Source organism: Tachysurus vachellii, chromosome 24, assembly GCF_030014155.1.
Source record: "Tachysurus vachellii isolate PV-2020 chromosome 24, HZAU_Pvac_v1, whole genome shotgun sequence".
Taxonomy (NCBI): Eukaryota; Metazoa; Chordata; class Actinopteri; order Siluriformes; family Bagridae; genus Tachysurus; species Tachysurus vachellii.
Window position 1 is genome coordinate 9,238,840 of NC_083483.1, and position 14,666 is coordinate 9,253,505.

General features: G+C 39.2%; 1 protein-coding gene across 2 annotated transcripts in view; it reads right to left on the reverse strand.

Moving 5' to 3' along the window:
• Window positions 1–14,666, reverse strand: part of sh3pxd2aa (SH3 and PX domains 2Aa) — a 102,339-nt gene that overhangs the window by 63,559 nt on the left and 24,114 nt on the right. For both annotated transcript variants that reach the window (XM_060860464.1, XM_060860463.1), the window contains exon 3: window positions 1,106–1,181. In XM_060860464.1, coding sequence (XP_060716447.1) covers window positions 1,106–1,181 — 76 coding nt within the window. The remainder of the gene's footprint in view (window positions 1–1,105; window positions 1,182–14,666) is intronic.

The following is a 14,666-nucleotide window of genomic DNA, read 5'->3' on the forward strand; positions in this document are numbered from 1 at the left end:
CACAGACACTAGTTTATCTTTCCTGCAATTGTACAATGGCCATGTCTCCTTCGTAAGGACCGACAGGCACACATGCTCTGAAAGAAGCCATGCCTCATTCTCATATTTGTCTGAAATGCATACAGATCATTCCACCTTCAGCGGAACCGACAAGCACAAAGACCACACCTCATTTACTGACATTGACAGGTAGAAAGTTTACTCTTCCTTCATTAGGACTTAAAAACATGGCGGCTACGCCTCCTTTTCCAGAGCTGACTAACACAGAGTCCACGCCTCCTCCGTTCTGACTGATGGGCACAAAAGCCACACATTTATTACTTAAAGCCACAGCAAGTGTAGATAATGTACCGACAGCATTTTATTACATTTTATTAATAAATTCTATCTAGGCATAACATGTGATTGAAACTATGGTGTTGATTCATGTTTAAAGCTGTATTACTGCAATCTTTATCTTTTCCCGCTTATATATACGTATATATATGAAAGGAAATGAGTAAATTGAATTGCATTCAGTCATGTTATTAGAAAAGATGTACTGTACACTACAAACCTAATTTAAAACATAAAGTACAAAGCTCTACTGCAGACCATCATTTGCACTCCTGCAAGACTGATTAATATACATTTAGAATTACCAAAGAGATCAAACAGCTGTCCTGGGAGTGATTTTGCGTCCTGCTGTATGTAAAATCGATGTGTTCAGAAGTGCGAAGGCTTTTTAGAGACAGTGTGACTGCAGGCAGACAGAAGAAAGGAGCAGAGACTAGAAGATGAGAGGTGCCGAGTCAGCAAGGGTTTGAAAACGCATATCGTATTGTCTGTCTCTCTCTCTCTCGCTCTCTGCTGCATTATTCATCGCTCTCCTATGCTTCTTCTAACGATTCTTTGACACACTGACAGCATGCGTATTTGTGTGAGCGTGAGTGTGTGGGTCTTAACAGCCTGAGGATTAAAAAAAAAGAAGGTCCAATCCAACCATTCGAATGACGTACCACAGACAGTATTGCTGGCAGCCTGCATTTGTCACTGCATGTGTGAGTGTGGGGGATGGAGTGATAAAATGACAGAAAACAAAAAAAAAGTAAGTTCCTGGTCTCACCTGGAAGAAAAGGGATGATGCGTTTTTTGGGGTCCTTCTGCCCTCCCTCGATTGGGAACTTGTCGAGAAGCTGCATCTGGGGGGAAAAAAAAAAAGAACAAGATTTTTCAAAACACACATCAGTGCAAGAATCTAAAACGAACAAACTGCTTGTGCAGCCTTAATGGATTTCAAGCTTTAAGAATCTTTGAAGCATTGAGATTGGATTGTTTTACACTTCAGCCATCTATAACGGCCGAGCCGCATGTTGTTATAGTGATAATATCCGACATTATAAATCACCGACAGCTGCAGTACCTTCGTCTGACTTGAAAAAGCCGTGCCGTCTCTGAACGCAGCCTCGGCATCAAATTCGACACGGTTCTGATTTCTCCTTTTTATCATTTCAGAGATGACCCACCAGGTCGTGACCTCTCAGTGCCATCTCCTACTTAGTCACTCGATGGGTTCCTCTAAGTGCCCAACCAATTAATCACATCCCTCCTAGAGCACACACTACCTATTCTGTCCGCTAATGAGTGTGCATGTGGGGGTGTGTGTATGTGCTGATGTGTTTGCAAAGCTCCTTTGTGAAATCATTCATAATGGCTATTTTATAAAACAATGTACCACTGAGAACAAACTTCTGACACATAAGGTGTCATTACCGCTGTATTATTTTCATCCTCCTGCACATAACTGCCCATTTTGTACATTGCAGACAAACTGGCTACATCATTTCTGACAGAAAATGACAGAAGAAGATAAACAAACTAGTGGGACTAGGGTGAAGGAAACGGCTTTCGTGAAGACGCTCGATGGAATTTTCCAGAACTGTTTTGTTTCTTGTTTCAAGGACTGTCAAATTAAGGTTTGTTCACCGTGTTAAAAACCAGGTAAATGTTCTTAGGGTCAGAAAAAACTGGACATAAAAAAATTATGTATCCTAAGTAAGATTTAAAAGTACACTGCATTCACATTCCTGAGTGAAATACACAAATATAAAAAAAACAGACGACTCATTCATTTTCTACCGCTTATCCAAACTACCTCGGGTCACGGGGAGCCTGTGCCTATCTCAGGTGTCATTGGGCATCAAGGCAGGATTCACGCAATCACACACTACGGACAATTTCCCAGAGATGCCAATCAACCTACCATGCATGTCTTTGGACCGGGGGAGGAAACCGGAGTACCCGGAGGAAACCCCCGAGGCACGGAGAGAACATGCAAACTCCACACACACAAGGCGGAGGCGGGAGGCGAACGTGCTAACCACTAAGCCACCGTGCCCCCCCCCAGACGAGTCACTCTTCAGGTATTAACACACTGACCTGCATTTGTATGTTTTTGTACTGTTTCCTTAACAGCTTTTGATATTTTCATTCCTAAAAGTACGAAAACTACAGAACTACAGTTTGATGAGGACTTACACTCTTGAAAAATAAAATAATTAATCAATCAAAAAATAGAAAATGTATGTTGCACCAAGCGGCCGAGCGTTGCAGTAATTTTATCAGGGATTAGGGCGTTCTTAGGCATGACACAAATTGGATGCATGTTGGAAGATCAGAGTTTCTAAATGTTATTGGAGCAACGGTATGCACTAATAATATCTTTTAAAAACCAAATTTATTTATTAGACTTTTATTTATTGTCTGTGAAATTCATCTTCTTATACCTTTTGCCATGTTCCAACTGCTTGGAAGGTTAAAGGGAAGCAGTTTAGCAATTAAGAATGAATTTAGCATTTTTGTTGTTGTTGTTGTTGTTCATTTCTAGCTTGTCTTGCCTGAAATGTTTTGTGGCATGAACACTTAGTCATATCTAGAGTCTTGTCTGCTGAATAGATGTTTCGCATTTTAAGAGCGTGTCAAAGTAGGCGGCTGTGTGGAGAAGAATCACTGTTGTTTGAAGTCATTTCTGTTCTCAGAATTTGCAGTTTCATCATTCACACGTAACCTTCAGAGGTGTTTAGAGTGAAATTATGGGATTCTAACGTTCTTTACTAAGCGTTTAATGGCGCCTCAGGGCACGGAGTCCGTAATCCGCCTCCAGGGCTAGTGACGCTAAACAAAACTGAAACGATTCGGTGAATGTGGACACGTCGTAGTGAGCGTTCTTATGTTTGTGAAGCGCTGTGAACGATAACATCACGAATGATCGGGAGATTGTGTTAGTGTGTGCTATTGTATATGTTAATCACTGGATAAAGCACAGATGGCAATATTAAACACACTGAGGAAAAGGTTGAAAGACAGAAAGATTGGAAAAAAGGAAGGAGAGAATGATGAGGAGCCAAAAGAGAAATAAAAATAAAGAACTGAGCCAGGATAATTGTAAAGGGTTTTTTCTCTCTCTTTCTCTCTCTCTCTCTCTCTCTCTCCCTCTCCCTCTCTCTCTCTGCCTCTAAGAGTGTTTGTTCACCTGGTTCCACCTTGTTCCAGATGTGTGGTCTGCTCTCTTGCCCTCTCTATCGCTATTTCTGCTTGCTTTGCTAAACAGCTTTCTCCAGATAATAAACAGACCAATTTTGACATTTGGTTTTGGCACATAGCAAGATGAGTAATTGAAATTTGAGTGATTCTATAATTGGAAACACACACACACACACACACACACACACACACACACACACACATTATTAATAACCTTTATTTTATTTTTTTTTCAAATATGCAAAGCCTAAGGTTTCTCTCATCTTTGAGCGTGTGTATATCGGTAACGCTTTTAGCACCAGTCGGAATTTATTTTTATTCATTTTTCTACCGCTTATCCGAACTACCTCGGGTCACGGGGAGCCTGTGCCTATCTCAGGCGTCATCGGGCATCAAGGCAGGATACACCCTGGACGGAGTGCCAACCCATCGCAGGGCACACACACACACACTCATTCACTCACGCAATCACACACTAGGGACAATTTTCCAGAGATGCCAATCAACCTACCATGCATGTCTTTGGACCGGGGGAGGAAACCGGAGTGCCCGGAGGAAACCCCCGAGGCACGGGGAGAACATGCAAACTCCACACACACAAGGTGGAGGCGGGAATCGAACCCCGACCCTGGAGGTGTGAGGCGAACGTGCTAACCACTAAGCCACCGTGCCCCCCGAATTTATTTTTTTTTTTTACAGTTTCGAAATATCTGATCAATTCTGTCTCAGTTCTAATTTGCCCTTCGGTTTCAAATAAATGTGTTCTCTTTTAAAACCACATTGTTGGAATCTGCTTTAAGGATGTTCGAATTGTCTTTAGCAAAATATCCCAATCGTTATATTACATTTTATCCCATTTCTGACAGGCACATAGTTTGTTTGTAGTTAGTTACAGTAGAAGTAGTAGTAGTAATTTCAATATACTATTTGTTTCATTTTTAAAAAATGTTTTCGTGGGTTAAACAGTATAATCATCTATGGTTTCTTTATTGTTCTGTCATGTATCAAGAATCAGCCACTGAAGCGGTGCCATTTCTGAATGGTGCTTGGACCCCTGCAGATCGCTGCTGTAATAATCTACTGGCTCTTATAACTGAGTAGCAGGAAGTTACCTTGGGAGGTCTTTATTATGTATACTGTAAACGTACTGTAATAACCCACTCAGTGCTTTTTAAAACATGTTGAAATGTCCAAGCCTATGAGGAAAAGGACTCACTTATAATATACTAAATATAAATATGAGGCACTGGTTTGAATTTTCTGACTATAGAAGCAGATTTCAAATTCAAACACTTCCCTTATTCTCTGTCGTGGGAATTCATATCTCATCTCCACCTTTCTGCTTCTGTGGTCTCATTCTCACTCCCACCTGTTCTTTATCCCAACACACAGCCCCCTCCACGCTGCTCCCTTCAAGAAGGGAAAAAAAGGGAGAGAAAGATGTTTTACGGATGACAGACAGGAGGAAAAGGAGGGAGACAATAGGCTCTGAGGGAAAAAGAGGAAGCAAAGTAGCCGGGAGGAGAAGAAACATGTACGAGGGAGAGAAAGGGAGAGAGAGAGAGAGAGAGAGAGAGAGAGAGAGAGAGAGAGAGAGAGAGAGAGAGAGAGAGAGAGAGAGAGAGAGGGAGAGAGAAGTTGCTTCACTTCGTAGCACTAAGGTACCTGAGAGACTTCTCGAGTCTCCATAGCAACAGAGGGAGGAGAGAGGAAAAGGAAAGTGGTGTGATTGGCTAAAGGAAGTGCGTAGCAAGTCTGTGATTGAGAAGGACGTCGAAATCTCCTGATCCTTTCTTCCTTACATAGTCATGCACGCACACACACACACACACACACACACACACACACACTCAGACATTCACACAAACATACACATTTAGCATGCATTTAGCATGCAATTGCACACCAGACACACACTTCCATGAATGCCAATGGGTCTTGCCAGATGAAAGTACGGTATAGAATACTAACCATCTTATTCCACTTCCTACATTCATATTCACTGATCTCATGCACACAGAAGAATTAAGGACCGCATCCCTTTCCAATCCACTTTCACGCCGAAGAAGATATGCTCCATGTATGCATTGTAGATGAGACCTTTTGGATGTTAAGAAACAGTGCAAGTAGAATAAAAACGGACAGGTTTCTGGAAAAAAAAAATACTGTCTATAAATATACGGCAAAATCTCTTCAAATTTGACTTCAACTAGATTTCATACTAATATATTCATAATATATTCACTAATATTTCATACTTCATACTAATTATGAAAAGCTCTGGACCAGATAGCAGCAAAAGAAAGTTACCTTAGAAAAACATCAGGATGACATTTTATTTATCCCCTATGTATATTTATGTTTATTTATCCCCTATATTTTATTTATTTATCCCCTATGTATATTAGATCATGCATAGTGATCTGAAAAAATCACTACAGGGAAAAGAAGTATGCATTTACTAGACTTGTAAAAGATTTTATTGCGCTATTCAAAAGTATTAACATTAAGTACCACTACAAGAGTTTAATATAAACATATTCAGTTGTTATTCCAGAGTTTTTTTGCAACTGGACCTTTACAGCTTTTAGTTACAAAACCCTGCCACAAGCTAACTTGCTTAATTCAGGAGAACTAAATCAATCCCACATATACAGGCTTTTTTATATTAGGTGTCTCCTGACAATATACATTGTTGTCATCCTGCTCAGTCTGCCAAAATTCGAGCTAAATCAACCAGACACATTGAGTGTGACATTTCCTCAAAAATGCAGGAAAGAGTTTTCCGCCTCTTTCTACATACATGAGCTCACATACACCTGAGATTGGCTCGCATCCCGCTGATCAACAGGGCAAAGACAGCTCAAATCTTACCCAGAGAGCATGTTCAATTTTGCTCTCTTGGACTTCCAGGCCATGGATGGCTTGTGGCATCATCAGTATTCTGTAACGCCAGTCTGGAGTCTGAAATGAGTGTCAAATCGCTTGTGAAATGCTGACAGAATGCTACAGTGTCTGGTGTTGTAAGCTGTGCTCAGCTTATGGCTTTCCTCTCAGCGAAACAACAGCACTTGTGTATATAACAAAGCTAAACTTTAAATCCTTTTTGTAATCCTTTTATTAAGACCGACTGAAAATGCAGAACGTATAAGAAACCTCATTGTAAAGTTGAGGTAAGGACACAAATTTGAACAGAGACACGTGTTTCACTTAACAAACATCCGTAGTGGATATACGACTGCTCAATAAATCTTTAATCCGCTCTGTATCTCGGAACGTAAATGGCAAAAAATGAGAAAAAGAAAATCAAAGGTTTTTTCTGCATAGCGAATTATCATTACAGTGTGTGTAATTCTTTGAGATTGTGCTGGATATAAAATAAACCCTGTACAGATTCATCTGTCAGACACTTGTGTGGTTATCAAAATGAGGACCGCAGGACCAGATATTCTTAGGTTCCCAAATGCCTGATTATATCATAAGTCCTTGCTGATAGACTTGGACACTAAAAGAGTCAGAATGAATTACACAGTTTGAATAATATTTTAATGTTTAGTCTATCCAAACATGTTTTTGGCTTAATGACCAATATGAGGTTTGATAAAGCTACACTTATGACATTCAACAATCCCGACAATGGGTCTGAGAGAACTGACCATGCTCTAAGGGTGGGAGGGATCATATACTCTCTCTGCCCTGTCAATCACAGAGACAATCAGCCAATCAATGAGTGTCCGTGAGCTCTTTTATGAGCAAGAGGATTGATAGCGTTAAAAAAAATTGATGATGATAAACATCACACCAGTGACCAAAAGAATAGCTGGAAATACTTAAAGTTCCAGCACTGAAGATTAAATCATTTAAGGAAATGTATACACATAGGTACGGTTCTGTTGAAAGTGTACAACAATGCAGAATTCAATACGGAGAAATTATAATAAAAGCAGTTGAACATTTACCTGGAATACAATAAAAAATGCAATGTATTTTTTATACATGGTTCATGGATATAAATGATTAAAAATGCAGTATTTACATAAATAACTGTTGATTATTTGAACACAGTGTGGAAGTATGTGAGCGAGAAGGTTCTTTCCGCTGTATTTTAAAATTGACGGCTGTGTTTAAGAGAGCACTTCAGCTTGGAGAAATCATGACTGTGTGCACTTTTCTAAAAGGTTCTTCTTTGTCTTCTCTCAAAACCTTTAGTCAAAGATCCAGAGCTGGGACACTGATCTCAGATCAGTGTAAAAGGGAAACTTCCACACAACAGTGTAAATCTATTCATTACAACTGAGGATGATTGACATTTCACAATCAAAACCAGAGAAAGAGCTTTTTTTTCATTGAACTTTCTGTGTGTCTGTTCTCCCAGTCGCTGATGAGAACATCAATCACTGTGAACCTGAAGCACATGGTCTCACTTTCACTCATGCAGCTAAAGTAGCTGGGTTACTAATGGGTCAGCAACATCTGTAGCAATGTCTACATACACATTAGTGAGACCAGTATTAAGTTTCGGTAGATATATATGCGCACACTTGGAGCTTTGACAAGAAAAAAAAAATCCCTTTCTTTAAAACCTGTCCATAGACCAGCAAAGCTATATGAAGCAATATGCTGTGTGTGTACACGTGTGTGTGTGTATGTGTCTATGATATAATATATATCCTATAGTTATATCCTAAAACCCAAAAGATCATAAGAGTACTCGCTTCAAGCTTAAAGTTAAAAAAAAAATATTTACAGACTTTAAAACTTATTTATTTCAGCAAAGCAAATTATCTGCCAATTGAAATGAACAATGTAAGTGTGAACAGAACACAGGTTTACATTACTGCGTTCATTCTAAAACAGTCCTATTTCTATTCCATTATACTATAGAATCATTTCTATAGTAACAACTTAGATAAGACTTGTATGGTTCCAAATAAATTGTGTCTAAACTTGTTTTCGGAAATGAAGGAATTTTCCCCAGTGCAAGGGAAAGTCTTGAGGATGGGAGGCTTTATGGTTTCTTGGTAACAGGCTGCTGTCATACAGTATAAGTTATAGCTGCTCTATTGTGGCAGTGGTGGCTCAAGCAGTTAAGGCTCTGGGTTGTTGATTAGAGGATTAGTTAGAGGTTTTGACTTCAAATCCTAAGTCCACCAAGCTGCCACTGTTGGGCCCCTGAGCAAGGCCCTTAACTCTCTCTGCTCCAGTGGTGCTGTATCATAGCTGACCCTGTGCTCTGACCCCAACCTCCAAAGTTGGGAGATGTGAAGATAGAATTTCACTGTGCCGTAATGTATACATGACAAACTGAAGGCTTCTATTCTATAACGTAAGTGATAGTGGATTGTTTAGTGAATGTACCACAACAACAAAATCCACTATAAACAAATAAAATGTGCAATGTCTTGGACTTCTTGACACTAATCTTACCCTTTGCTGATATATGCACTACAGTACTCTTTGTATACACTACAGTTCACTTTACACGATGTGTTCACAATGTGCCGCTAATGGTTTTTATGTTACATATCATATGTGAATATAGACATTTCAATATACATTTGAATAATCAAGCTCCACTTCTATACAACCTTGTATATATTTTACACTGTAATTAGTTCTTTCTTCTTGAACTTCTTGATTTAAATCTCTTTCATAAGTGTTCTGTTTAAATGTCCTTGTTGCTGTCTGCGAGAACAATGATAGCATATCGTATACGTACGTAGTCATATTCTTAATCAGCATACTTGGGCATGACAAACTATAAGCAATATGTTGATTAGAAATGTGTCCAAGTGAAATTTAATATTTTGGAAAATCTTTCAAATATCTTTCTATTTATTAAAATTCTTATGCACTTACTACATTTTTACATCAACTTTTTATATCTCTTGCTTAATGCACATTCATGTCTTTAATAAATAAAAGGTTTACACCGCTGTAGTGATTTCCTGTTCATTTAGATGTCTTTTTGCAGGGTACACAGGGCTTCACTTGCTGCTGTAATTATGTTTTGCAGGAAACAGTTGCCTCCTCGCTGCTCTCTATCTCTACCATCTTATACCGCACTCATTTCAGAATAAGCCTTGACCGTGACCATGAGCGTGATGAGACCAACATCACATAAAACAATTTAACTGGCCCGGTCATCTTCACTTCTCATTTACATAAAGTCTCGCTCCTACAACGTATCAAAGACGAGCTGTGTGGCCACGGAGGATGTACGGCTGCTCGATAAATCTTTAATCTTCTCTCCACCTCGGGAAAATAAATGAAAAAAAAAAAATCCATGCAGGATTTTCAGCGGTGTCCACAGGAAAAAATGAGAGGTGAAAGAAAACGCATCAATCAGTTCATCCTTGGTGAACCTGATCTTTCTTCTTTCTCTAGCCAAACTTTCCAGGTATTATCAGTAAATGCAGGTTAAACCTCAACGCATGTGAAAGTCTCCACCTCCGTCTCTCAGACCTCTTATTACGTCGTCATGTGTTGTGTAATATCGATATTTACCTTCACTGCAGCTGTATCAGAAAAACAGCACTATTTTAGGCTCGATGTACAATTAACAATCTGTTATAAGGATCGCGTCTCAACTGAACAGAGAGCTAGAATATTCCTCAAAGTTTTATGCTAGAGGCAGAAAAACGAGGAGGGAAAGCAGAAGACGAGCTTCAGCTTTGTGTCAATGAGGATGTGTCACTGTGGAAAATACATAACCGCTAAATGGTTTATATTAAAGGAATAGTTTCTAACTAAATCTTATTTTTTTGTTTCACCTAAAATGTAGCTCCAATGCAAGAATATGTTTGAACCTTTAGCACTATGATGCTCCTGAAGCTAACAAGCCATGAAAGTCTATCTATCTCACCCAAAATCCTTATGTGACGTAGTTTCTGTAATAAACCTGTAGGACACAAATAAATCAGCTGGCCTCAATCACTCATTAGCGCTTTTGTTTTTTACTGTTTAAAAACTTTTTATTTGCTTAAACACAATTTGCAATTGGTTCATATTTTTCTAAATTGTTAAGGCACATGCTACTCATTTCTGACTGACTACACACACGATTCAAGGCCATGATATGGCTGTTGTTCATATTTTTTTCACTGGACATATTAGTACAATATATTGGTACAATCTTTTCATTATTAGTACTATAACGGTATAGAGATAAAAAAAAAAAAACTGTGCAGAATACGATACAATGCAATATAACAGTTGAGTTTAATTCTAGCATAACATGCAGTCACCTCACATTCAAACATAAAAAAAAATAATTTATATAAAAAAATAAAAAAATAAAATTAACATTTTGTGAGAGAACACTGCAGCCAAAATGTTAGACAAGGACTTTCTGCATTTACCTTGCATTTTCTATGTACCTGCATGACACCGATCAGCAACATCTGAGTAGAGATTTTTTTTTTTATGAGATGCAAATCAGGTATGATGTGGAAACGGAACAAATCCAAACGATTAGCCAATTATGGGTATGTGACATTTCTTGTCTCTTCTCACAACCTGCCTGAAATTAGATCCTGTGTATTGCCTGAATTAAAAAAAAACACAAGGGAAAGATTCCGACTTGTGTTTTCTTCTCATCTTGTCCTATACACCCTTTCTTTAAATGTGTATAGAGACATTACATTGTATAACGACATTATAGCTAGTGCTGCCACTGCTAGTTTGTAAAGAAAAGAAAAAAAATGTAGTTTGTAAAGAAAAGAAAAAAAATCAACCGATTTTCACAGTGATTTCTGTATTATTTGAGGCATCTGAACAATAATTAATATTTGTCGAGCAAGTCTCAAGTCTCAAATTTGCAACTTAAGCCTGACTCGAGTCCCCCATCTCTGGATGTAAGTCATACCATCTTGCTCAAGATGCATGACTCAAGTCAGGTCATATGACTCGAGTCCCCCATCTCTGGATGTAAGTCATACCATCTTGCTCAAGATGCATGTTAAACCGGATAAGTCAATTACATACGTGTATAAACACACATTATAAGTTCAGTGTACAGACTCCCAGCAGCTGCCTCCTGTTTACACAAGACGGCATCCATTTCCATACGAAACCCTACCTAAGGGTTCATTTTACACTGAGAGAAAAAAGGGGGGGACAGAGAGACAGAAAAGAAGACTCAATTTAGCTCTCTGCATTCTCTCACTTTCCCTAAGAGTAGTCCTGAAGACACAGAGCCTAACCACATCCCCTGAAGCAACATGTTCTGTTTAGCTGAACTGGGATCAATCAAACATTTATACCTCTATGACTCAGAGCAGTCGCTGTAGTCCTGGATGTATGTAGGTATGGTGTAGTTCTGTAGCTACACTGACTAGTCAGCAGGAGTGGATACAGGAGTGGATCCTAGACGAATGAAAATGTTCAGTGTAACAATGCATCTGTTGAACTCGTCTGCACTGTCTGTCCATTTTCTCTACCCTTTTACCTTACACAGGGTCACAGGGAACCTGGGATCTATCCTAGGGAACTCTGGACACATGGCGGGAGACAATCACACAGTCATAGACACACTACAGACCATTTAGAAATGCCAGTCTGACTATAACGCATGTCTTTTAATAGCGGGAGGATAGTGAAGTAACCGGACGAACAGAACCCAGACTCCCCCCCTGCACCGGATGCTGTATTAAAAGGAAATGTGTGGTGAAATGCTTTCTTCTGTTCTCAAGTTTTATTACTTTTTCGTGTGTTTTTTATTTTAAATTTAATTTATGCTGACACTACATGTTGGCACAGAGAGAGAGAGAGAGAGAGAGAGAGAGAGAGAGAGAGAGGGAGAGAGAGAGAGAGAGAGAGAGAGAGAGAGAGAGAGAGAGAGAGGTCTGTCTTTGTGCACCAAGGGGATTCCCCAGAGACTGTATATGTGTATGTGTGTGTGTGTGTGTGTGTGTGTGTGTGTGTGTGTGTGTGTGTGTGTGTGTGTGTGTTTGAATACTGGTGCAGGTGTTGTATGTACACTAGTGTAAAGTTTAAAAAGCTCACTGTCTAGCCTGCTAAAAGATCTGAGAAAACTAAATAAAGTGAAACTTATTTATTAAAACTAATAAGTGGGTCCTAGCTCCAGACTGGATCTGCCATTTTTACTGTTTGAAAAATGAGGTCACTTGGTGTATTTTTGAGTGACAACATCATAAACATCCTCAGAAATTAAAATGCAAAGTTGCTCCCCAAAATATAGGAAGAAATAAAGGAAAGCAGTATAAAACAACTCATTCATGTATTTCCATGTAATCTGGGCTGCATGTGAGTCTTAGCCATGTAAAAGAGGTTTTAAAAAGGGACAACGTTGTCTTTTTTTTTAATCAACAGAAGCTTTGTAATGTTCTTTATAAATGGATATGACACGTTTTGGGGAGAATTGCCAACCAGAGTAAACTCCGGTGCCAAGAGGACACAGCTGCAGCCGTATAAAGACATGGAGTCACTGACCTGCACCCTGCTCCTAGTGTGTACAACGGAAACTTTAGCCTTAGTTTAAGTTTAGTGAGTAAGAGAGAGTGAGGTAGTTCTCCTACTAACAAAAAAAGAACCAACACCTATGCAACCTTATCATTAAACTTTCTGTTTATATACCAATGCTAAATTTTGACTGTTGTCAAATTTATAACTGTACAATTTACTACTCCTCTGTGGTGTGGAAAATAACCTCTTATATAAAAGACCCACCTCTGTTCTCTAAGCTTTAAACACAATTTAACATGTCAATGTAAAACATCTATATCATGTAAATAGCTTTGGTTCCACTCGAGTGAGAAAGAACTCCATCGACCTGGACTCTGTAATCATATAGACAAGGGCATCAGCCCTGTTTTGTGTGCGTATGTGTGTGTGTGTGTGTGTGTGTGTGTGTGCGCGTGTGTGTTGCCTGCAAGTCTTACATATTACCTCATAGCCAAAAATGTTGTCTTTTTATTTATTTTGCACACTTTCATTCTGTTTCCAATTTCCAAGAAATTGTTTAGCCAAAATCAAGAAATGACGTTTAGTCAGCCAAGCCGTATCTTGTGTCCAAAGTTTCCTCCCTTACTTTTGTCCTGGAGCCACAATTAAGGCAGTTCAGCAAAACTGTCAAACACTGAACAACATGAAACGGTGTCTTTTGTGTTTTTATAAAATATAGAAAGCAAATTTGAAGTACAATATAATCGTCCAAATTCACAATAATGAACTTTATCCTGCTAATACAAAACTATTACTACATGTAGAAAGTGAAAGTATAGAAAGTGATTCTAGTGGTTCAAAATGGCTACCACGACTGTTTATAACTCTGAGCTGACTGTATGGTATGCAGGTATGCAGTTTACATGATGTCATACTCGTAGCTATAAGGTTCCCTGACTTGTTACCAGCCTTTAGCATTGTAGCTCCAGTAGCGGAGAAAAGAACCAGACTTTAAGACAGAAGTTAAGACAGAAATTAGACATATGTCACCAATTCATTTATTGTTTATAGTAAGTAGTAAACTGTATTATTGAGTTTAATTTCTGAAGAAAATATTTATTCAAGTACAGTCAAATTATGTCTGGGAAAAATAGTTGGTATAGGTAAAAAGGCTTTGGGGTTTTATTGTTATTCAGAGCTACTTTTCCCATGAACACGGTACCCAAAATGCAATATTTATGTCAGTTACTCTCTCTCTCTCACTCATTTTCTACCGCTTATCCGAACTACCTCAGGTCACGGGGAGCCTGTGCCTATCTCAGGCGTCATCGGGCATCAAGGCAGGATACACCCTGGACGGAGTGCCAACCCATCGCAGGGCACACACACACACACACACTCTCATTCACTCACTATGGACAATTTTCCAGAGATGCCAATCAACCTACCATGCATGTCTTTGGACCGGGGGAGGAAACCGGAGTACCCGGAGGAAACCCCCGAGGCACGGGGTGAACATGCAAACTCCACACACACAAGGCGGAGGCGGGAATCGAACCCCCAACCCTGGAGGTGTGAAGCGAACGTGCTAACCACTAAGCCACCGTGCCCCTCTATGTCATTTAGAATTAAAGAAAAATCATGACAATCTAGTTAGCATTAAGCAAAGAAGTGCATGCTAGGAGGTCTCCAGGCCGAGTCTTATGCCTTTTTAAACATATGTATAACAGTAAGCTTTC